General features: G+C 30.4%; 2 protein-coding genes and 2 long non-coding RNA genes across 5 annotated transcripts; 2 read left to right on the top strand and 2 right to left on the bottom strand.

Moving 5' to 3' along the window:
• Window positions 1-156: 156 nt before the first annotated feature.
• LOC100644213 (thiamine transporter 1) lies at window positions 157-5,251 on the top strand. The gene is made up of 7 exons (XM_003398374.4): window positions 157-292; window positions 634-873; window positions 1,089-1,473; window positions 1,765-2,163; window positions 2,277-2,469; window positions 2,550-2,688; window positions 3,907-5,251. Exons 2-7 carry the CDS (start codon window positions 751-753, stop codon window positions 4,018-4,020), a joined length of 1,353 nt encoding a protein of 450 aa, XP_003398422.1. The 5' UTR covers window positions 157-292; window positions 634-750; the 3' UTR covers window positions 4,021-5,251.
• On the bottom strand, window positions 4,332-11,630 carry LOC125385831. The gene is made up of 2 exons (XR_007225506.1): window positions 6,476-11,630; window positions 4,332-6,381 (listed from the first exon to the last, which is right to left on the bottom strand). It is a non-coding gene; the product is annotated as an uncharacterized LOC125385831 (long non-coding RNA).
• A 95-nt stretch (window positions 11,631-11,725) lies between these two features.
• Window positions 11,726-23,637, top strand: LOC100644450 (serine protease inhibitor 88Ea). Of its 2 annotated transcripts, none has more exons than XM_048409523.1 (4): window positions 11,726-11,867; window positions 19,793-20,146; window positions 21,046-21,418; window positions 21,920-23,637. In XM_048409523.1, exons 1-4 carry the CDS (start codon window positions 11,847-11,849, stop codon window positions 22,522-22,524), a joined length of 1,353 nt encoding a protein of 450 aa, XP_048265480.1. In that variant the 5' UTR covers window positions 11,726-11,846; the 3' UTR covers window positions 22,525-23,637. The 2 variants fall into 2 exon arrangements, with proteins under 2 accessions (XP_048265480.1, XP_003398424.1); XM_003398376.4 differs by lacking the exon at window positions 11,726-11,867 and adding an exon at window positions 15,698-15,867.
• Window positions 21,682-22,058, bottom strand: LOC125385830. Its single transcript, XR_007225505.1, has 2 exons — window positions 21,918-22,058; window positions 21,682-21,842 (listed from the first exon to the last, which is right to left on the bottom strand). It is a non-coding gene; the product is annotated as an uncharacterized LOC125385830 (long non-coding RNA).
• Window positions 23,638-25,267: the final 1,630 nt, after the last annotated feature.

Genomic DNA, 25,267 nt, shown 5'->3' with positions numbered 1-25,267 from the left:
GAAGAATTCTAATGACATTTAATTAAAATTTATTTAATTGTATACACATATATGCCACTTGATGCCAGCTTAATTCGATAAAATCTTCCCTTCCTTTAACTTCTTATTGTATGATAAGGATAAGATCGTCGCGCCCTCATCTTGTTCGATCTTACAATTTGGACTAGTGAATGTACAGTTGGTCGGGACTGTCAGTATCGTTTAAGTTGTGAGTTGTATGTTATGGCGTTTTAAATAATAAAGTTATTTGTGACTTTATGAATAAAATCAAAATTAATATCCAACGTAGACAGTAAGTTTTTAAATTATTGCTTGTTTGGGTATTATAAGAAAGGATTTTTTGGGGTATTATTTTTTTGGGTATTATAAGAAAATTTTATAAAATTTGGTTATAATTATAATATTATTGGTAACAATATTAAAGCAACAATATTGAATGTTAACAAAATTAACATCGTAGGAAAATAATTATTAGAAATTGATTGAATGTAGAAGAAAGTTTTAGTGCCAGTGAAATAGAAAGTTCAAAATTATATTTGAAAAGCTATTGTGAAGTTGGAATGATCATGATTTGAGTGATGACATAGAATGATCAAATCAATTTTGTAAATTGGTAATACATGTGTTTTTTAGATACTCTGAATGAAATATGAATGACATGTGACATAAAAATATGTTGAAAGGATATTGCACAATATAATTTAAGAAATCAAATCAGAGCAAAGCAGGAGAGAGAAGTATGCTATTAGTATGAAGTGGATAATAATTTCATGTATTTTGTGTGTATTTGGTTGCTTTAAAGAGTTTAGGCCTTCAGAGTCTTTTGTGACTGATTATTTAACAGGACCATGGAAAAATTTTACAGATGTTCAAGTAAATAAATTATATACATAATAACTAATATTAGTAGTAGTTATAATAATAATAAGTAGTAGTTAATAGTAGTAGTTATAGAAATTAATGAATAATTTTGAAAATGTTGCGAATTTTACATGTATTCTTTTTGTTGAATTTTTTATTTATTTTGAACAGTTGTTACATAATACATTTGTAATACAAAATTTTGTAAGATTGTCATTATTTTTCAGGTAAACCAGAAAATATTTCCTGTTTCCACATATTCCTATTTTGCAACGTTAATTATTGTATTTTTAATAACCGACTTTGTACGATATAAGCCAATTATTATTTTATGTGGTCTTTCTGGAACTATTACATTTCTCTTAATAATACTTGGACAAGATGTTTTAACTATGCAAGTTTTAGAATTCTTTTATGGCTTGTTTTTATCCACAGAAGTAGCATATTACACATATATCTATGCTAAAGTTGACAAAAAACATTATCAGGAAGTAACAAGTCATACAAAAGCAGCAGCTCTAGTTGGTCGTTGTATGGCTGGTATTATTGCACAATTAACAGTATCTTTTGATATATTAAATTATCATCAATTAAATTACCTTACAATTGGAGGTACTTATTTTTGTGCATTTATATAAAATAGAAATGATCATTTTTATATTAATGTGAGATAAAAAATATGTATGTTATGTTTTTTTTAAATAATAACTTAGATATTAGTATATGGCAAAAGATCTTTTATACTTGTAAGCTTTTAAATTCTTTAATTTAAAAGAGGAATGAATTATAATTAATTTGATTGATTTATAAGAGATTTATTTTATTGTAGGTTATTATATTTCTAATAACACATATTTTATTAAAAAATTCAATTCGTCATATAAAATAATTTTCATCTTTCAGCTGTTACATTTGCAACAATATGGGCATTCTTTATACCTTCAGTTGGCCAGTCTATTTACTTTCATAGAAAAAATAAAAATAATTTCTTAGCTCATAATGGAACAATTGTATCGCAACAAAATGATATAAATCAAGTTTTACACAGTTCTGAACAATCTGAGTGTTCTTTTTCTAATATTTCACTAATACATAAAGTTAAAGAAGCTTATGTTCTATTATGGAAAGATTTTTTACAAGCATATTTGAATAGTCATGTTGTAAAATGGTCAATATGGTGGTCATTTTCAACTTGTGGATATTTGCAAGTTATTAGTTATATACAATTATTGTGGCAAACTGCTGTAGTCCCTGGAGATAAAATTTACAATGGAGCTGTAGATGCTTTATATACAATTATAGGTGAACAAATTATTTTGTACAATGTAAATAACTTAATTGATAAAGTAACATAGTATAATATATATAAATTAATATTTGTGATAGTAATACAATGTATCTATTTTTATTAATAGGTACAATCACTGTTTTCTGTATTGGGAAGATACCATTTAATTGGTCTTTAATTGGAGACATAGTAGTATCATGTATGTCACTTGTGGAAGGTATTTTATTAGTGGTATCTTCATATAGTTGCAGTATTTGGTTGTTATATGCTATGTACATATTATTTGGAATCATTTATCATACAATGGTTACTGTTGCAAGGTTCAGTTTCATATGAAATTATTTGTTACAAATAAAATAATAGGCCACATATATTTTAATTTTATGTGTATAATTTACAGTTTTGAAGTTGCAAAATGCATATCAGAAGATAGTCATGGTTTAATATTTGGTATAAATACTTTTCTTGCATTACTATTGCAAAGTGTATTAACAGCTATAGTAGTGAATGGAAATTTAAAATTAAATATGAGATCTCAGGTAAGATTATTATTTAAATACTATTAGAGCTAATAAAACTCATAAAAATGTGTCGAAAAAGTGTTAATAACTATTGGTTAAAGAATTATTTACCCCGATGTTTTACATTGAGAATGAATATATACCTGGTATTGCTTATTTTGTTTGTATAATATAGTATAGCAACGTCTATTTAACTGTCGTAGGCTTATGCCATAGGCTAGAACTAAAAAATAAGAAAAATAATATTAATCAAATCGGTGAGGTTCTAAAATGATATTGAACATTGATATTGGAACGAACTTGAATTGAATGAATAAGCACGATCGTGCGTATTTCACTTACGCTCGATGTTTCTTACATTTAGTTCCTGTCCCGCTTAAGAAACAAGCAAATTCGAAAAATATAGTAGCCTATAATTTCCACTACACCTATCTTTTTAGATAATTTTGAAAGTCAGATCCGAGAATGTAATAATTCAACAGGCATTAGTGTACTTATTTTATTAATAATTAGTTATTATATTAACTTAAAATAGTTTTTCACCTATTAGTAATTTTAGATTCTATAACTTAGTAACTAAATTTTATTTATTAATGACATTTGATGTGGTGTGACATGTGTGATACATATTTGGTATTAACAATTTGCGATGGTACTTTTATATTGTAATAATGATTTTAAATTAATATATGATTATTAATAGCATTGTACGTTTTAATGTACATTCAACGTTGGAAAAAATAACTTTTATAGCTGGAATTATTAGAAAGTAAAAATTTTTCAATAATATATAACTATAGATAGCAAGGATGTTACAATATCAGTTCAATTTATTACAAGTACTAAACAATACTTATTTATATATAAAATCTTTAATATTTCAATTACATAATAATATTTTATCATATTAACTGCAGAATTAGTTATTTTACTTTTTATTTTCAAGTTATGCAAAATTTTAACTTATTGAAACTTTCCTAATGTAAATATATTAAAGATACGAGGAATGTGATAAATGATATAAGATATAAAAAATCCATATTTGTGACATCTAACGTTTAATAATTTTTAATTATTTTAAATAAAATATAAAAGCATAAAGTGAATAAACAAATTAAAAAAATAACTTGTTCTTATTTCTTTTTATGAGTTCTATTAGTTGATTAGATTTCTATTTGATACTGATAACCGTATTGATATTGATATTGAAATGTTTTACATTGTACTTTTTTCCAGTATTTTGTTTATGGTGGTTATTATATTGCTATATCAATACTTTACATGATAATCGGCATTTTAAACATTATACGACATTGTAAAAAAGGTGCTGGATTTAAAATATGGGTATAGAATACAGTAACTGAGAATAAGAAATAGTCTCCAAAATGATTAGGTTTTAGTTACTGGTATAGTTTTTAGAAATTGAATTAATGAACATTCATTTGAAAATGGTGATATTAGGTATATACATAGTAATCAAGGATAGTTCATCAAATACGCTTCTATTTTGTTACTATTATTTTATTTTTCGGTTCAATATCTTTAGAAAAGGAACTTGATTGATTTAGCTCACAGAAAATTAAAATTAAAGCTGAACTAATGTAAAACTATTGCTTATTGTTTTCTTGTAGTATTACATTTGTTTTCTCCTGCTTGCTTACCTTCCCTTTTAACCCCATTAACATCAGCTCTAACCGTTGTCCGCAATTGACTCGCACATCTCTGTCCTCTTCTTCCTTTCTCTATCCAACATCTCTAGCCATTTTGTCCCTTCTTTTGAGCCCTTATTGCTCAAAATCTCCTCAATTTTTACATTTCCTTTTTCAATCCCACTGTACAGCCTTAGAAAGTGTTATATCGGATCGCCCATTCCCCATATCATACATACTCTGTGTTTGTCATCATATCAATTTCCTAATATTATCTCTGTTTCCTTTAAATTATTATATCTCGCCCTAGATACCGATCAATTTGGCTTCTTTACCAGACTGTCAAATAAATTTATTTCCAATAAGTCAAATAAACTTCAATTCCACACATTTGCTTTAATGCCAGATTACCTTTCCTTATCAACCCTTTCAACTGTTCTATATTTTTCTCGCTTTTACTAAAAATATATGCTAAATATTTAAGATATTGTATTATTTGCTCCAATTCTTTTTCTTTCCATTCCCATTTTCTCTTCTTACTTCTACCGCCTCCTTTTCCGGAATGAAGAACCTTCGATTTATCGACATTTAATGTTAACTTTTTCCTTTTCTAAATATCTTACTAATCTTTTATCTTACTAATATCAATTAAGTTCCTCAATAAAATGCTATTGTGTATTATAGATATAATACGTCTGTGTTGATAAAACATGTAGCATACAGTATTATATTTTTAATAATATGTATTAAGTGTTATGAAATCTGGGTGCTACGAAATCAATTTGTACAACAGGGGACACAAATACCTACGAATTATATAATTTTGCGTAAAATGTAGAAGATATTAGTATTAAGGATTCCTATAAAAACAGTGTTCTGAATGTATAATTGTTATATTTGAGAAATATATAAAAGTTCTATTTTTTAACAAACGATCTTTTTACAAAAAGATTTTAATATTCCTCTTCCAGTGTTCAATTATTCCGATGCTGTGATCCATACTAATATTACCTTCATTTTTCTTTCGTGTTAAATAAGAGTAATCTTACTTTATCCAAAACGGGTTCTCTACATTTCTACAAACATAAAATAATGCGTTTTAATGAAGATTCTTTTTATCTAATTTATTTCATTCTCTCTCATAAACGTATTCCTCTTTTTTTTCACCATTGTTTGAATCATTGCTTACGAATGAAAACGTTTGAAACAAGCATCTGCCTAACTCACGACGAGCACTTGCATTCTTATTGAAATGTTTGAATAATTTCCACCAAACTGTACAGTCTTGTATATTTTGTTTGAACTCCTTACCGATGACATCGTCTATTGTATCACTTCGTATTATGGATACAACGGATTTCATCGACTCGTTTTCAATGATTTTTGAAAACATACAGGGATAATTGCTGCAATCGCTTATATGCGAGTGTAATTTATCTAATAACGAAGTTTCTTTCAAACAGATTTGTAATATCTGCATATAAATATCAATAATTAGTATTTGTAAAAAAAAAGAGAGAATTTTGAAGATATTGTATATACATATGTCTTTTTATACCTGTACTTGTATTTATAAATATTTCATCCGTTATAACAAGAATCATATATGTATTTTTATATATGTATGATGTATTTCATATTTAATAAAGAATTTATACAATCAGTGATAATGTTACATAAAGTCTTTGTACATCTTATAAAAAGACAATTTTTTAAAATAGAGGGTAATTTGAAATATTAGTTTTTTATTATTGTTATACGAAGAAAAAATATAATATAGCTCTTAGCCGAGTAAGAATTCTTTTTGTTTGAAGTTTTTCTTAAAGTAGTATCCACTAACTTTGCAATGATATTTTAATGATTTTTTACTTTAATAAAAACTCTGACTTTTTATCGCTGTATGGAGACTTTTGTCGATGATTTCATATTTTTACCCAGTTTGGTGAAATCAATACGGGATATACTTCGAACAGACTGGTATTTAATTTATCAAAATATATATCCGTGTTGGTGTCTTGTGCCATGACATTTGATATTATAGAGGTACGACCGTCGTTTAGCGCTATTATTAATGACTATATCAGTTACACAATGTTACGATAAATTATTCAGACGGTATTTTAAAGGTTATTTAATACATCGAAGATTGTACTTACTGTGACAGTATAAAAGAATCATGCTTGCTAATATCGTTATTAACATTGTACAAATATCTTTGAAGTTTGAAAAATTGACGAAGAAAGGCCAATAATTGTAAATATATACAATCTGATGGAATGGATCGCTTTTTGATCATAAAAAAATTTCGCCAAAATCTAGTTGATACAGTTCGATCGTATTTGTGATCCGATTGCACGTATTTGAGTATTCAAATTGAACGAAATACGTAAGATAGCATGGTTAAGTATTTCATATGTAGAATGATAACAGACGAATCTCTCGTGTCGAAATGAAAATACACATTCGAGAAATTAGAGCTATAAAATGTTGATATAGCGATAAGCAGTCCTCAATCGTTAAGATAAATATAATATATTTTGCTTATTAGATGCGTAGTATTACTATTTTATCGTGCACCTAAGAAATTTAATTTAGATTAATTTGATCTAAGATTAGTGTTTGAACTTAGAGGCAAATGTTCGTTATATATAACGACAAAGCCAGATTTATCGTACATATAATATATATGGAATCAGAAGAGCAAAAAGCAATGGTATTAATTCAAAGATGATTTAAAGCGTATGAAACAGAAAAATTATATTTAATTATGTATGTTTGCAAGTATCGAATTAATTCAACTAAAATGTGATATGAATGTCTTTCGTTATTTGTTGACTATGTTGATAGATATCTATCGCTGTCGTGCTTTTATCAATTCTTTTCGTTTTTGTCTTTATTATATTTACATGTATACTTGTCTTTATTATAGCAGAGAAATGGCCAGAGAATAGGCAAATAACGCCTGTAATCTAAGCTTTAAGGTTTATTGTAGTTGTATGATAGGTATCGTCGAAAAATACGAGGTTTTATTATATTAATTTTTGGATTGCATCGAGTACAGTGGATTCACAAGCTTTTGCAGCCTGTTGCGTCAAGCATAAACCTATTTCTTGGAGACGAGATAATTCTGCTCGATCATTCGCTAGAGAATATTCTTCTAAATTGTCAGGAGGTCTTCTCGCCACTGTTAAACGCAATCGATTAAGCTCGGTTTCTTCTTCTGGATTTAAAGTTTCTAGAAAATTAATTTATTACATATAATTTAAGATTTTCTTTTTTAATGCTTCCAATTAGAAAAGAATCAGTTTACTTTCCCTTTTACGTACAATTTTTCTACCGTTGGATATCGTTATGTACGATTAAAATTAAAAACTAATATGACGAAAATATCATTAAAATTGTTATTAAACTTGAAAAGTGCAGCTATAGATTGGATTAGAATCTTTCGAATAAAATTTTTTCTAAATTGTCTTGTCAGGTATTTTTACTACTATCTATATTATCATTATTTGCTACTGTCGTCGTTATGATACTGTTATTTTTTACCAATATTTATTCTGATGTTATTTATTTGCCTTTAGTTTCAAGTTCCGTAATCTTATTTGACAAGTTCCTTCGAATGGCTTGCATTTTCTTGGCAGCTCGTCTCCTTTTCTTTACGTCCTCGGCATGATCCTCCAGCTTTTTCTTTCTTAAATTCTTTTCTGTTGTTCCCGAGCCTCGGAAACTCCAATTTCTTTTCGAAAATCTTTTTTCTCTGTTCTTTGCCTTCGATGGGAATAAATATTAAACGAACAAATCAAACGATTTTTAAGAAATTAACGATTAACTCACGTGAACGTTCAATCGCATACGAATTAATCTTTTATCTTGAATTTGTTTGTAGCTCTGCCAGAGTTTCCCACAAATTTCGGCCGCACGAAGCAGTTTTAATCTCAATCCACGATTAGAAAGATTGTGAAATAATGAGACGATTTTTCCAATGTTAAAGTCGTTTTGCCCTCCACCCTGGTTATCAATTATACTTGAACGAAGTTGTATCAACTTTACAGAGATTAATGATTTTTCGTTGTTATTTAAGTTTTTACTAACTTCAGTGAACATTTTTTTCTTAAAGCTATTTTTAGATTTTGTAGGAAGATACGAATAGATCGAACCAACTATAGGAATGATTTAAAATAATTAAAAAATTATTCACTTTAACGGAGAAATCAATATTTTTTCGTAGCTTAAAATAATGACAGAATCGTTTAATTTAATTAGCCGATATTTTAGATTCTAGAAGTAAGATCATCATGAGTCAAATTCGAGTTTTGTAAAATGCTTTCACAGTTAGCGTTTGCTTGAAATTGCCAATAATAACAGATTGTATTAAGCAATTGTATTCAGTAATCGTATTAAGTAATTGTATTAAGCAATTTTATGTAATAAATCATAGTGTGTGCAAAATGCCAAGGTAAATGTCACTTCCTTGCTGAAGTATACAGAATTGGCAACATAAATTTAATGTAGTGGAACATTAAATATCCACGGCATTGTGTCAAAATATGAATTTTGTCTCTTGTTTGAATTTACCTCTGGTTAACTTTTGATTTATTCACAGTATGTGCCAACGAAAATTGCTAAACAAGAGTCTTAGCTAAGAATAGGAAACTGCCAGTCATCGGTTTTTCGTTTTTACTGATACATTTAATCTTTCATGTTTTATGTATTTACGTTCTTAGCTATTATAACAGACAAGAGTTAAAAGAAAAGTACCTTGGGTTATTAAAAATTACAATGGACAGAAACGAAAAGAATAGCGATATACAATTCTGACAATTATGCATTCTCAGTAATTGGTTTAAAGATGCAAACATGTTCGGAATGCAGATAATATGGAAATGTATATGCAAAGTAAAGTATTCGTTGTAATATTTAACGAATCTCTTTCCAGATTCTAGTCTTTTAATCGCGTTTATAAAGATACGAATTTACATTACAAATTTTCGAAGCCTATTTATAAAGTACGAGTACGGATCTTGAATTACAAGTTTTTACCAACTCGATGAACGTGCAATCCCAGTCTGTTCCGTCGTATTGGCACTGTATCGTTGCTTTCTCAACATCTTCAGAAATCTCAGTGTATTTCACGCAATAAGTAAGTATCCAACTTCGAGGTATGCTAATCACAGGCAAGGTTCTCCAAACTTTGGCTGTGATATCTTCCAACATCTTCAACGAGGTACTATCGCTGAAGGTAGGTACTTCCGTGATCGATGATTCCATATTCGGAAATTCTATCGTTCTATTTTCATGACGCTGAAGCAAGATATCACATTTTAACAAGCTTTTCGATTTTATTACACTTTGATCGTTGCAGTATGTAAAGTAGATCAACTTGTGATTTCTTCGGATGCTTGTTGCTTTTGATGGATTTGGCAAACGTAAATGTACAGATGACGATACATCCGATTGCTATTACGTGTCTTAGCATGGAACGATAAGGTTTTTGTAAAACTATTTTCCTCGAACGTGATTTAGACAGATCATCGTAGTATTAAAATTTTTCTCACGATTAAATTTCATTTGTTAAATTCTCTATATCGTGATTGAAATATCGCTGTTCACATTAAATCATTAAAATATTCGAGAAATTATTTCGATTTTCAAATAGCACATCGAATTATTCCGCTATTACACAAGAATCTTTTACATCGGTTTTAATTCAGCTTTTCTAATATCATATCGCTACAATGGGATACGAGTTATTTGTTTTTAAATGGTGTCTAATTGAGATACGAACATATACACGTGACACGAGCTTCTCGAATTTAGCTAGTTATCGATAATAATTCGGACGGTGTTAAGTTATCTTAATAGCTTTATCGCAACAAAAATCGACATAGGTAAGGCTAGGAAAAAGGGAATCTGCACAGGGAGAAAAACGTAGACCACAGAAATTACCATCCTATTGATTCATGATTGCATTAAGATAATCTCTATTGCTGTTTCTGGCGTAATTCATAGGCTATTAATTGGTTAGCAATTTAGAGCCTACAAATCAAGAAAGATGACAGGATTTTAAGAAAATTGAAGGAATCGCTTCCTTTAATTATTTATTTTATGATTGCTTATTCGATTCGGACTAAAATGCTACTTATACATATGTGCTAAATATATATTTTATCGTTTCTGCTTAAATTCTGATATATTAGTTGCCAACCCAATATCTTGTGCTAAATTTACGCCTAAGCTCTATCTTTTCAAGAAGTTTTCAGTTTTACGATCCATTTTCCACAAATGGGCCATTAAGTGATTTTCTTTCAAACCATCGAAGCAATCTTGATCAAATTTCCATTGAGATGCCAAAACGGCAAAAAAATTATATAAAATTACTCGGAATTGATGGTAAAATAAATTATATTTTCAAAACTGAAGATAAAGTGCTCTTTCTGAGTTTTTTTTCAAGATTAAGAGTCCGCTTCAAAAAAAAACGAAAGTAAATTAGTATTATGTGATTTCGTCTACGCAAGATAAATTGTTTCGCAATCCTCTGTTTGCTTTTGAAGCATTTCGCTGGGATTGTCATTTAAAAAAAGGAAAATCAACTCGTGCATTTGCATACATAATAAATGAGTATATTATAATGATGAAGTACAACAAAATAATCGTCTGTGAATGGAATATTGATGGAATTTCCAATGTCATATGAATTGACGTCTATTTTTGTTCTCCGCCTGTAATCAATATTAATGTAAATGGATGATTGACAATATGATCAGTAATTCCGATGCGGTAGATTACATTGCAATTACAATGATTAAAACATAAATAACTCTATGACTTAGAATTACTTTACCAATATCCTACGAATATTCTATAAATAAATATTGCATAAAATATCATAAATGAATACACGGCACACATTCTATCGTCAAGGTTACAAAAAACCCAATATCCTACTTTCTCAGTTTTTTAAAATCGCCCCATGCCCATGATTCACTGTTATCTTCATAATTCATCGTCGTATCTCCAAAATTAACACAGACTTTCTCGATTTTCGTCGAAAGCATCAGAGCAATGAAAATTACGAATAATTGCGGAGATCCATGTGGAAATTAACGGTGTCGCTGATAAGCGAGAGTTTCCGGGAATATTGCGGCCATCGACCGTACAAAATCAACATGTTAACAAAAAGACGATTGTCACGAAAAAAGTGGATAATCGTTAACTTCACTGGGATTTCCCTGCGTCCTACGCGTCCTTTGCCGCTCACCTCTCCGTACAAGGTATAAATGCATACGAAAGAGAAAACTGAAGCTGTGTCTTCGTCGAGGATTAGTTTTGAGAACGTCCAGTTTCGTGCGAATAGATTATCCTAATATATCGTAGCAAGAATACTTGCCTTTTTCATTAGCACCAACAATTTGTAACGTAACACTAGCGAGTGAATGTAGCTCCAATCAATTTTAGTTAAAAAAAAGAAAAAAGAAAGATAGGAAAGGAGACTAAAGCCGTTGAAGAACCTTTTGACCACCGTGAAAGATGTTGGTGAAAAATTCACAGGTAAGTCGTTGTCATATACGATGATTTGTATCGTGTGGAGTAATGTAGATGTTGCATACGTAGATTTGTGTTTTGTGTTTATAGTATATTGCCTTATGAAACTATTCGTATACTTGTTACAGAAAATTTTTATAGAGTAATATAAGTTGCTTTTCGGGGGATTATGGTACAAGTTCTAGTTTCGATAATAAATTATACGATATATAATAAAATTTGTATTTTATGCCTTTATATAATGGAACCTTATGAAAGAGCGTAAATTGTAATATGCAGGTGAAGCATATATGAAATGTGCTTCATATGGAAAAAAATATTCGCGTTTCGAGTTCTTACGAAACGTTCTTATGTTCAGTATAAGAGAATTTAAAATCAACTAAATCATTTAAAATAAAAATATTTCCGTTTACTTATTTATTCAGTATCTTAACAACTAATTAATTAACTTAACACTTTGATATTTAACAGGCAAGCAGTTAATTTGGGTATTTCATATTTTAATAAAATATACTTACGCGTAAATTCCATTTTGCAAATTTCACGTATATATTTATAACGAACTCTAGAGTGGTTGAAGGTTTAATTAGATAATTTGATATCTTTTATCGTCTTTGACTGTCTCCAAAGTGTAATAACCGTGCCTGTGTATATCTGAATTTTCGTAGCTATGGACTTTGTATCATTAAATAACATTGACACTACGATAAAATGTATTGATTCTTCTGACATATGAGAAGGGAATTTAAAACAATCATAAGCCATAGATAGCATGCGTCGTAATATTGTCATTTCTCTCATCAAACTTTTCCAGACAGTTCAAATATTAAAGATATTACTTACTATCTTATTATTAGCCAGAGATCGTAAAACAAATAAAACGTAATAGCATAACTCTTTTTATATTCTTTTTAATATTTAAAAATGTTTAAAATTTAAAAGAGGAAGTTCATTCTGCAAATTACCATGAACTTAATGAACTTTTAAGCACCTCTGAATATCTAGACACTCGTTTTTCTAGAGATAGAAGAAACAACATTAAAAATATTGCAGACACAAAAGAAATATCATACGTTTAATATATAATATTTTCATAGAAATTTTGGTAGTATACCAGGAGTCTTTGAAAATTTTTTATTGTTTTGAATTTTAAATAATTTTAATCAACTTTACACAAATTAAATTTTTATCAAGTTTTGTTAATCTACCTTCAAATTTTTAATTATACTTCAGAAAAGTGTCTCGCATAGTGATGTCTTTTAATCGTTGCTGTCACAATAACAACGAGGGCTTTTCATTCTGACGGTCTCTTTATACGTAATCATATTGTATTGCATAATACGATGCGGAGCTTCACTTTTCAGCTTGTTACGGTTAATCAACGTTAAAAGCAATGCGTTGTAAGTAAAGCTGTGGAATTTCCAGGTTCCTCATTAACATCTATACGTAATTAACAACTGGTCGCTCTCAGTTATGACTGAGAGGAGACAGAACAATGGAATGGAATTGTTCTTTCGCAATAACAGATGAAATATAGCGGAGGAAAATATATCATGTTATTCTTATGCAAGATCAATTAAAGAATCTAATGGCATCTTTTCTTTCCTTGAATAACTGCGACGAGTTCGTCTTGATTAAATAAAAAATAAAGGGAAAGGATATTCGAACAATATTTAATCGAGATCGAAGTTTGAGTAGTTAAAAATTGTTAAAGTTTATATCATAGAAAATTCGAGCTTATACGAAAAGAAAAATGTACTACAAGCGATGAAATGATAATAAAAATAGCGAAAATATTAATTAGAAGACATTGAAGAGTTTACAAAGATATATCGAAGCTTGTTATACTATTCTAAGAATGTAGGAAATGATTCGATTTTTTGAGTGATAAAATGATCATAAGAATAAGGATTCGAAGAAAATTATATTAATTCGCTCGTAGAAATGCAGAAAGTAATATGTGTAGAAATGAGTTATTCCCGACAAATTGAATTTCCACTTTACGCAAAAGCGAAAAGAATTTATTTCTATAGTTAATAATTTGATTTCTTTTTCAATTGGAAAGATTCAATCATACAACAGGAGTCAATGTCGCTTAATTATCTTTAACAAATCTTATGACAGATTTGTTGATCGCTCTTGTTGTAGCTGTTTAAACGATCTCGACTCGGTAACGATTTTCGAGAACTCACAAAGGAACTAACACTCCTTTCGAGTTACTTTCTCTGGCTATTGGCCAACGCTTTGAAAAGGAGCCTGCTTTATTCACTGAATAAATTCTGGAAGAGGGAGAAGCGAGGAGAAAATTCCAAAGAACGCTTTCTGAAAACGCAAGGAACTGTGATACATTTCCAACTCTCGTGCTTTAATCTGACTGGATTAAAGATATTCAAAGTATTTCAAATAACACGAAACACAGGCTATAATAAATATAAAGTATGAAAATTACAATGAAATTTTCGTTTAACGTAATGAATAGATGCAATTTTTGTATTTTTATGAACATAGTTAAACAAATAGAATCTAAATAGAAATTTGTTTCATACACCAAATATCAATAATACCTAGGTTGCTCTACTTTAAATATCTCATATATTTTTGCATATTATATGCATTTATATGCAATATAAATTATTAAAGTCTCAAGGTTTACAAAAATGCGTGAACATCCGCAGTCTAAGAATAAATTCAGAAAATTGTGAGTTAACGTCGTTGAGGTGAAAGAATTAATCCAGCGAAGATCGTTACTCGTAAAATTAGCGTTAATTTGCGATTCTAAGAAGTCAAATAGAACTACATTCCTGATGTCGATCGCCTTAAATGGTGTCGAAGGAGGAAGTTATTACTGGTGAAGACAAAAAGGGTGAACGTTCTTACAGTGAATCTAGTTTTTGCTTCAGCTTGAGTTGATGGAACGAAGACATCTTTCTTGTGACACTTGACATCTTTCTTATCTTCTTGTAGTTATAAAATAAATAAATAGCGATTATCTATATCGTTTATATATACGCGTTAATTATTGTATCGTACTTGTTATTATCGTTTCGTAATTGTATTTTTATTTTTAAACATTTTATGTCTCATTTATATGCGTATAAAAGTGAGAATATTACTTTGTATCTGGAATATTATTATCTTCTATATTTACACTTTTGTGTTTTATATATTTTTATTGTCTTCGCTCTATTACTCCTTTCTCACTTTTCTATAGAATCTCAAACGTTAAAAAGTTAATTCGAACATTATATCGTCGATATAAGACGTCGTGCCAGTGACTGTCATTGAGAAAAATTATTTAAAATGCCGCATAATTAAATGCAAACAAACAAGTTCAATAACCTTGAGTCACCCGCACAAAGTACCGAGGAAAATGTAATTTGAGAAGCCAAACCTACCAAGCTGGTGGATTATCTCTGGTTTACATACGTTAGCCTCGATCTATATGTTAATTACAATTACGAGCTTACGGGTTTTGTACGAGTACTCGCAAATAGACTAATTTATGCCGCAGGTACGACGAAATATTCTCCAAAGACACTAAGGTATCAGTTTATCAACCCTAACATCCGCTTTCATCGGAAGAACTAACTATGTATTGAAAGTGTACGCATAGAATTGTATCAACGATTTCCGATTATGACGTAGTTTCCCCACCGACTTTATATGGGATTTCCTGACAATGAAGTCATTAGTATCGGGCATTTCCAATATTGCAGAAGTAACGACCTATCGGCTTTGTGAACGTTGGTTTGCGCTGTTGCGCTGCAAAGGATTCGTGTCCGATGAATAAACGTGACTCCACTCGCGAGCAAAACTCGTGGTGGGGAAGTGGTCGAGGAGCCAGTTACTCGCGGGCATCTCGGTGACTCTGCTTTTCTTTCTCCGCACTCAGTTCAGTTTCGTAGCGAGCAACAATCGGACGTTTATTCGTATCTAAGCCGATAGTTTACAATTTGAGAATCTAGAAAGCAAGAAGCCGCAGATCAACGAAATGTTTTTCAAACCGGTGAGTGGTGATGCTTCGATCGAAGTCTCGATTTAGAAGTCAGTAGAATTAACGTAGATCTTCATTGTCTCAGCCGCATTAAGATTTGATCTTTGTAATGGGAAGCTAGGTTGTCGGCGGAGATTCTATTAGTCTGATGAAAATTGTATCGATGCATCGATTGTTGCATGTATTGACGCTAGAAGTTAGTTGTTCCTAAAATGAAATTGTTTTTTAACATTATATTTAATTTAAGTTAAACGATGTTTAAGTAACGAGCTCGTTAGTTATCAGAGATTTTACGTAAATACTCCCCATTAAATCTAGAAGGATGATATTTTATACATGACTCTTGTTGTCTTCGTAATGAAAAGTTCAACTGTGATAACTTATCTCGTTGTATATACTTTTTGCGCTTTCTATCGTTTCTTTTTATACCTCGTATCGATCCGATATTAAGTCAATAATATTCCATCGTGTGTGCTTCAAATATTCTGTTTACTTCTATTTCTATAGGTTTATATATCTTTCAAATTGGTTGTTTAGTGTTGTAACAACTGCTGTAGTAAGTAATTGACAAATCGGTTGAGATCACAAGTTGCATTTTGTGATTTTTGAGAAAAATTGATTCATGGTTTTTCGTAATTAGAAACATTTTCGTCATCGATGATGGTTACCGGTATCCAGACAAATTTTAATTATTTATAATAATTATTCGTAACTTACGGAATACTTAAAAATTAATATTTCTTAATTACTTAATTTATACTAAAAATTTCTTTCACGTTTACTGACTACTTTCTTCCGTTCAAATAAAAATGAACTTTTCCCCAATCACCTGTCTCGTAAGAATTTAAAAAATATGTCATTTTTTTTGGTCTCTGACTAATTTTCTGTAACCTACATATTTTGATTCCCATTAATATTTTTACGCTGTTAAGTTTCTCATATAGAAGTGAAAATGTTCGTTGCTTTGTTTTACGATCAGCCTTCCTCGAACCATGAAGGACAGTCTTTAACTCACATTTTTACTCATTCGCATTACATCAAGGAGGAATCATAATCACAAGAATTTAATTGACTAGAACGTTTACAAGGAACATTGGCACAGTCATTATTGTATTACTTTTTGATTGATGAATTGCGTTAATTCGATTTTAATTTGACTTTGTGTATAGCTACGCTAGGCTGCGGTTGATTACACGCGTGATACGTGCTTTATTTGTTAAGTTGGACACGTATCTGTTCGAAGAATTCACTTGTTATTCGCCGATTGTCTCTGTTGGCATTGTCAGATTTTAAATGTCTTCGTGAATGCCGGTACTGTTAAAAATGACGAAAAAACTCCAATGTCATTGCGGAGAGAAAGATTTCAGTAAAATAGTCAACTGCTATTGCCTGTGCTATACTGCACAGTCGTAGTAAAATTGTACAAGTTACCAGTATCGATAAATAATTCCCGTATAACATTAACAAGTTTGGTAATAAAATCTTCTGCTAGTAAATTATACAAATTATCTGATCATGGCATTTGAGTTTCTAGATTTTATATTTTATATTATTTTTACGTCGTTGAAAAATATCATATCTTTATGCTTACTATAAATTCATAAATATCCGTGGTATCGTAATAAATTATTTCCGCTTTTGTTTCTAACATAAGATGAAACATTTTTATAAAAAAGGTACAAATTTCGAAGATAATAAATTCAAGTGATAGACACATAATGAAAGAAAAGAATACAGCAAGTCAAATAGAAAATGGCAATAAATATTTAATACTGAAACAAGTAAAAGTATTTCGTGGAAATAGGAGAAAATCTTGAAAGGTGTAAAATAGAAATTACACGATGCCATTCTCATAAATCAAGGAACGTTTCGTTCCGAAGAACGTATAATGAAATAGTAAACAGTGGAACGGGATGAAATTGAAGGTTGTCAAAGGAGAACTGGAAAGTCGCATACGAAATTACGTAAATTCTGTATTAGTATTTGCATAAGGCGAAATTAAAGTGGAATAATTCATGCAAGTTTCCCACGTGCTACAAGTAGTATGCTATCAGGAACAAACTGTACAGGCGTGGTTGTGTTTTCTCTTGCTTTCGTCACACGAGGCTCGTCATAATTCAATTTCAACCAAGAAAGCCGGACACTATGATGTCACGGTTTGCTCGTTGCTTTCACTCACCTCAAAGTTTATCTTGCTTTCGTCCCAGATCGTGTAATTTTCACTAATTTTACCATTACGTTTCGAACCCTTCGAGAAAACATTTCCATATGTATCTTACGTTTTTATCGAAGTTGGCCCCAATCATCAACAGAATACTTTACTTTCTATTTTATACCGTCCTTTAGCAATTCTTTCGAAGACCGATGAATTTTTCGCGGAGAAAAATATCGGCAATGAAAACATTTCTAGAAGAAAACTATAGATTGAAATCTTTCCGAATGGGTCAATATTTTGTTGATATTTCTTTAAAAAATGGTGACGGTATTTCCAAGTATAATTGATTAATGTCGTAATTTTAAAAATATAGTAGTTTTGCTAAAATGGCAGTTGTTTTGTTGATAATACGGTAGATAATATTTATGTTAGTGAAAAACTAGAGTATTTTCATATAATAAAATACGGATTAGGGCAGAGAGATAATAAATGTTTAAACTTTATGTTAAATTATATGCAATTTTCTGTAAAATTGATGTCAAATATATTTTTGTATTTGTATGAATATAATTTTAATAATGGATTGAAAAATTAATAATAGATAAGTAAAATAGTATCAGTTTATTCTATAGCAAGTAGTACAAATTTAATTCAAACGTTGTCCAATTGTGAACTATTTTTAACATGAAATAAAATTTTATTTCTTCACAAAAGAAATTTAAAAATTCCAAACTCGTATTTTAACGAACAATAGATACTGATTTCGTCATAATCTGCGATTATCATCGTGGACACAAAACCAGTTCTGCCCTAAATAAGTGTATCTGATACCACTAAAATCGCAAAGTAAGTTATTGTGATTAACTAGAGCGTGACTCCTACACGAAACTCCTCCCTTGCTTGACATAAAAGTGTCGTAGATATGGATGATGTGTGTGACGATTTATTTGTTGATCTTACGATCGAGATCTCAGAACTTGTATAAATTACGATTAGAGGTCACGGTTACCGAAATGTGAAAGGGTTGCGAAACGTCTAGCTGAAGGATTGAAAATATTTTCCCTCATCTTATTTGTTTTCTTTAATGTTTCCGGTAAGATACCTTCGCCTTGTTTCTACGCTATAGAGAAAGTCAATTGTACGAATCGTTTTAAGCAATTTTCACTGAATCATGGATACTCTTTAATCATGGATCATCTTCGAATTTCTGCTATATTGTTCGTTCATAGCGAAGTTGTAATTGTGCGATAATGGAGACTAGTAACAACGATGACACAATGATAAAATGGAAATGTCGTTCACTCGGAGTTTTATAATGATACAGGAAATTACTCGAACGTCCATAGACGTTTTCGTAGGCTGCAATTTAACTTTGCGTAAGATACGCATGTATTTCGTTTCAATTTCCTAGTTTCTGGCCTTTCGTATTTCCCTTTACGTTCTTTGTTTTACTTCACCATAATTATATAATTGTATATTCGATTTTTTACTTCTAAGTATTGATATTATAAAAGTATTTTGTTTTCAACTTAAAATATACAAACGTTTCAGTGTCCATTCATACTCTTTCCATAAAAAGCTGCAAGTGTACCGTGCTCACCAAACAAATCTTAACAAATAAATAGTAATATTTATACCAAACTACTTTATACCTAAAATTCCCCTTATTATACTTTAAAAACTTCATATTTCCTTATTATCAATAATTCAACTGTTTTCAAGAAGAGAACTCTTCAGGGACCTTTAGAATATTATTTTCTCAACAATCATTCTTTCTTTCAGGCAACGTCGGTGTTACCAGTACTGTTGCTGGTAACTTACGTATCAGCACAATGTCTCACCGGAAACGACAGTCCTCTGACGATGAGCGCTGGCTCAAAGAAAGGTGTGATCAACTCGAGATTCGAATTCGCTCTCGATACTCTTAAGAAGATGTCTTTGATCGAATCACGCGATAACATCTTCTACAGTCCGCATAGTCTTCATCAGGCACTGACCTTGGCGTACTTCGGTGCTCGAGGTACCACCGAGGACTCCTTAAAAAAAGCCTTGCACCTACCTAACGATTTGTCCAAGGTCGACGTGCAACGATATTATGCTTACGAGAATTCCCTCAAAAATCAAGGTGACCAAGAGGTGAGGATTTAACTGGAGCTATTGCATAATTTATCGTTTGTGTTTGCAAGTATTTCAAGGCGAGCTACATAATCGTAATATCAGCACCCGTTTGCACAATAGTAACATCAATAACTTCTGCTTAAAATTATAATTATGAAAGAAAGCTATAAGGATTTGTCCAATACTCTTTTTCGTCTTTAAAGTTTACTGAAAATCACCTTTTTTTTTATTAGTAACTTTGACTATTCAAATGCTATATATTATTTTAATATATATTTTTTTGTACCGTAACAAAGCAATATGTATGCCTTTTACACTTTCCAGTAATGTTACGTAATTTTTAAGTGTTGTTTCACTTCTTAACGGATTAGACTTGGTAGTCTGTATAGTTAGATACTTTGAGGTAGTTGAACTTATTGAAATTCAAGTAGGAAGCGTTTTGACCTCATAGCTCTATAGAATTTCTTAATCAAAAGTTATGAATGTAACGCGTGAATAATGTTTGTTTCCTCGACGTGGACGGATGACATAAAGTAAATGTTTTTATTTGATCAGTTATATAATTCTTGCCTTTGTTCGTGATGAGTTGGTGCGACTATAATGTTTGGGTAAAGAATATCTTTTTCTACAGTACTTGAAGTTTTTCTATTTTTTTGTAGCTACATAATTTTGTAAAAGTTATGTTTGCAAATAAAGAAATTTATGACGATTACAAGTAAATAACAGTTTCTGTACTACTGCTAACGAATTTTGATGCAGCAATAATTAATATAATACTTAATATTATCGTAAAATAGGTAAGGGGTATAAATAGGAAATGTAATCTCAAAATACCAGAATTTTTTTATAGTATTAAAATTATAGCATTGAAGTATTTAGAGAATGAATCATTGAATTAGTTTTCTTCCTCTATTCAGAATTCACCACGAGGTTACGAGTACAATTCAGCGAATCGATTATGGGTATCGAGCACGAGAAAAGTACGAGACTGTATGTTGGACTTATTTGGAGACCAACTGGAAAAGACTGATTTTCATACTAATCCAGACGCGGTTCGTGATCACATTAATCAATGGGTGAGCAACATGACCAAAGGACATATCCGCGATCTTCTTCCTGTTAACAGTATTGGAGTAGATACTGATTTGGTCCTGGCTAACGCAGTATACTTCAAAGGTCTTTGGGAAAGTCGTTTCAATCCAACTAATTCTAAGAAAGATATTTTCTACATTTCGAACTCTCAACATTCCATGACTACATTCATGAAGCAGTCAGGACACTTCAATCATCGTAAGTTACACATCTTACATTTATGAAAGACTAAAATTTATCTACAGAAATCTGTGGTGGGCAAAAATAGTATAATTCAAATTTTTAATCAAAATAGAATAAGTATGCTAATATATTCTACAGTGATTTTTTACATATGCTTCTAATTGGTTGCAACACGTTTTAATTGTTACAAACTCTGCTTGGTCAAATAAATAAAAGTCAAACTAAAAATTTTAGTCTGAATAAGTTATCAGTTTCGAAAGAAGAAGAATGTCTCTAAATCGAGTATATTGTATATATTTTGTAAGTAAAATGGGACAAGACATTGTAGGTTATAAACTTTCATATCGAAAATCTGACCACTTGATCTTATATTGCAGTTCAAATGTTGTAAGTGCGTTTCTACAAGACGAATAATTCCGACTTATATTCTTTTGCCCGCCTAGAAAAGCTATAATCATATTATATCATTGCAAATATATATAAATAGAAATAAATACAAATAATCTTTCCTTACAGTCGTTTCCGAAGTACTTGGCGCGCACGTGCTAGAACTGCCGTACAAAGGCAACGAAATCTCAATGTTCGTCCTTCTTCCACCGTCTGTTTCCGTCGCAAAATCCGCCGCTGACGTTGAGCAAAACGGGGAAAGAGACAGTGTTCGTCAACTGATAGAACGCATTTCCACTGAATTAGGATCCACAGAACTCCGCGATCTCTTGGATTCCGGTATACCACCTCAACAAGTCGATGTTATCTTACCGCGATTTGAAGTCGAAAAGGATCTTCCGATAAGCACGTTGCTTCATGCTATCGGTGCAGGCGAATTGGTAATGCCTAATGCTGCCAATCTTCGAGGTTTCGTTGAGGATGGTGAAAAACCATTGCATTTGGGCGACGCTGTTCATCGTGCGCGAATCGAAGTCACTGAAGAGGGCACCACTGCAGCTGCAGCTACTGCTCTCTACACTTTCCGATCTGGACGACCATTGCAACCGGCAATTTTTAATGCGAATCATCCTTTCTTGTATTTCATCTATGAGAAACCAACTCGTACTATTTTATTCAGTGGAATTTATCGTACACCTAATACTCCACAAAATACCGCGGAAACATCAGCTTGAAATGTTTGAAGAATGAATGTGATTGTCGTCGTTATTCTCCGTTTATTTTTGAAGAATGTGGTACGAGGAATAAGAAGCTTTATATGTGTTTGTAACATATACAGGTATGAATGTTTGGTAAGATGTGTTTGCATGTATATATTTTAAGATGAGTATAATCGATAGCTATTTACAGAGCACCTAATATTTATACTAAATTTATAATATACTAAAATATTTTGATGGATATTGTATAATTTCGTACAAATCGCACATGTATTTCAAAAATGTCACAATAAGTGTCATCGTATCAGAATAATTCAATCATGTGATCGAAGAACATCAAAACCGTCAAAGAAGGATTTCCAGTACTGAAAATGGAGAATTACATATTCCATTTATGCTTGCAAATAGTGCTTCGTTTTTCTGAAGAACTTGTGTTGAATTGTGTCACTTTTGACATACATGTGTGAAATGTATTGAATAATATGGATGGAAATTTGTAATCGGATTTTATTATAATATTTTGGTGCATTAGATATAGTAAAAATTAAGTTATTAGATTAAAGGACATTAAGCTGAGATGTATCAAATTACAATCAAATTCGATTTATTGTACGTATAACGTATATACACGCACAGTATTCGAATTTACTAACTAAAACGAAGGAAATAATACGTATTGAATATCCTCTACAATTCGGTACGAAAAATTGATGTTATATGAGTTGTGTTATGTTTGCAATTGTGTTTGTAATTGTGGAGTGCTATTAAAGGTTTTATAATTTTTTCGACAATTAAAAATGATGATTGTAATTTCTGTTTCCAATATGAATTTCAATCTATATATCTTATATTGAAAACATAAATTTAATATAATTTTCTTTATTTATATAATATGTAAATTATAATTATCGAAATGGTAAATCTTTCACATTTATCAATTAAAAAATTATTTTTCAATCCTGATATGAGAGCCTAAAAGACAGGTATAATATTTTGCAAGAAGAACTTCAGATTTGATAATATATAAAAATATGTGCAAATGTCTTACTTGTAAATGCTTGTACTTATATTTTATATACGTGTATTGGAAAATTTTAAATTAAAAATGGAGAATATTTTATTCATGAATGTAGTTTTATTCTTTATCTTTAACAATTTTTTCAGTATAGAAGTTTGTATTGTTTAAGCTAAGAAATGATAAATGAAGAAATAAAATAAAAAATCATAAATTCTGTTCGTTCGAATTATACGTAGTATCTCAGACGTTCTATTGAAATACGTATTGCTACCGAAAATGTCTTTTGCAGGAATTTGACGACTTTTGTTCATACGTGATCGACTTGCCGGGGAGTTTCCCCACTCCTCGTCAACCGAAATTCATAGTCTAATGTCGAAGCGATTAGATGTGTATCGGTATCACTCCATAGCAGGTACCGATTTCTATACTATGTAGTACATATTTTCATGATCATTCTTTTATCACTTACGCTCTTATAATTTTGTTTACTTATCATACGTTTTTTAATTGAATAATTTATAGTAAATAATTTGTTATTTGATTATCTATTTTTCTTCAATCGTCTTGTTAGTTATTACATTTGCCGGTAGATCTTATACTGAGTTTTCAAGACGCAATTTGAGCTTGATTATTGTTTCATTTTGTACATAATTTGCTTTTTATATATTTATTATAATGTTTTGGCTTTTTTTTTATGCAGATTATTCCTCGACTACGCGGGAAATTTGGAGATGTTAGGGAGATGCAACAAAATTACAAATGACGTCATAAAATTCAAAAGGACGCCATGATGACTAATGGTAACATTTGATTTATTTTAATAAAGTCAAACGTATTTATATGTTTATTTTCTTTTTCTATTGGTTAATTGCTGACATTTATTTAATATTCAATCGATATACATTCTTAACCAATCATCATATTTTTTAGAAGGAATTATTCATACATATGAATTCATATTTTGTTAAAGGTTTCTCATTCCTTCCTTTTCTTCCTGTTTCCTGGAAAGGACTTAGTGATACTTAAAAAACCAAGAATGTAAGTAACTTTGTATTTTGTACTTCATTTAATTCCTTGTATTGTATGTCAACTATAATTAATTAAAAAATGGAATCTGATTGAAAATTTGACAAGTTAAAATTTTTCATTCAAGTTAAAGTTTTATGACAACTAATACAATATGATAACGATAAAGAGAAGTTAAAATTTTATGTTTTACAGAGATCAATCTTCTATTATTTCAAACTTTCTAAATAATTAACATTGTCTTTAAGGACGAATTATACAATAATATTCTATGCTTTGTAATAGATTTCTTCCAGTCTTTGCTTTTTTCATGGGATTCAACGGTTCCTATCTAATAATAGGCTTCACGATGACGTTCCATAGGGCACAATACATCGATGACAACGTTCTTCGCAACTAATCGTGAGTCGCATGCATTTTTGTTCCTCTGGTCACTCAATCATGTGGTAGGATGAAAGGTCCGAATCGACACGGGTGACTGGTTGTATTACGTAGAATTTTTGACGAGCATAGTGACTGCGGGTATTTATTATGCTCGTAAGTAGTAACATTTTCTTGTATGTGTTTTATTTATCAGATCAGGATAGGTTTTCTTGCACACCGCGTTTTCGAATGTTGATAATAACACATTAAGAACTAATAGACGAGAGTACCATATTGACATAATTAATATTATATAAAAAGTTGATATAAATAACTCAGTACTGATAATTA

The sequence above is a fragment of the Bombus terrestris genome, chromosome 10 (genome assembly GCF_910591885.1).
Source record: "Bombus terrestris chromosome 10, iyBomTerr1.2, whole genome shotgun sequence".
NCBI classification, from domain to species: domain Eukaryota; kingdom Metazoa; phylum Arthropoda; class Insecta; order Hymenoptera; family Apidae; genus Bombus; species Bombus terrestris.
The sequence above is the reverse complement of the archived record's forward strand: the minus strand, read 5'-3'. Positions and strand labels throughout refer to the sequence as shown.

Bases quoted from the DNA above. Each gene is read 5' to 3' on its own strand.
- LOC100644213 (XM_003398374.4), top strand. From the start codon at position 751: ATGAAGTGGATAATAATTTCATGTATTTTGTGTGTATTTGGTTGCTTT. The intron at 1,474-1,764 runs GTACTTATTTTT...TTCATCTTTCAG, and splicing joins AAATTACCTTACAATTGGAG to CTGTTACATTTGCAACAATA. The intron at 2,164-2,276 runs GTGAACAAATTA...TTTTATTAATAG, and splicing joins TGCTTTATATACAATTATAG to GTACAATCACTGTTTTCTGT.
- LOC100644450 (XM_048409523.1), top strand. From the start codon at position 11,847: ATGTTGGTGAAAAATTCACAG. The intron at 20,147-21,045 runs GTGAGGATTTAA...TCCTCTATTCAG, and splicing joins AAAATCAAGGTGACCAAGAG to AATTCACCACGAGGTTACGA. The intron at 21,419-21,919 runs GTAAGTTACACA...CTTTCCTTACAG, and splicing joins GTCAGGACACTTCAATCATC to TCGTTTCCGAAGTACTTGGC.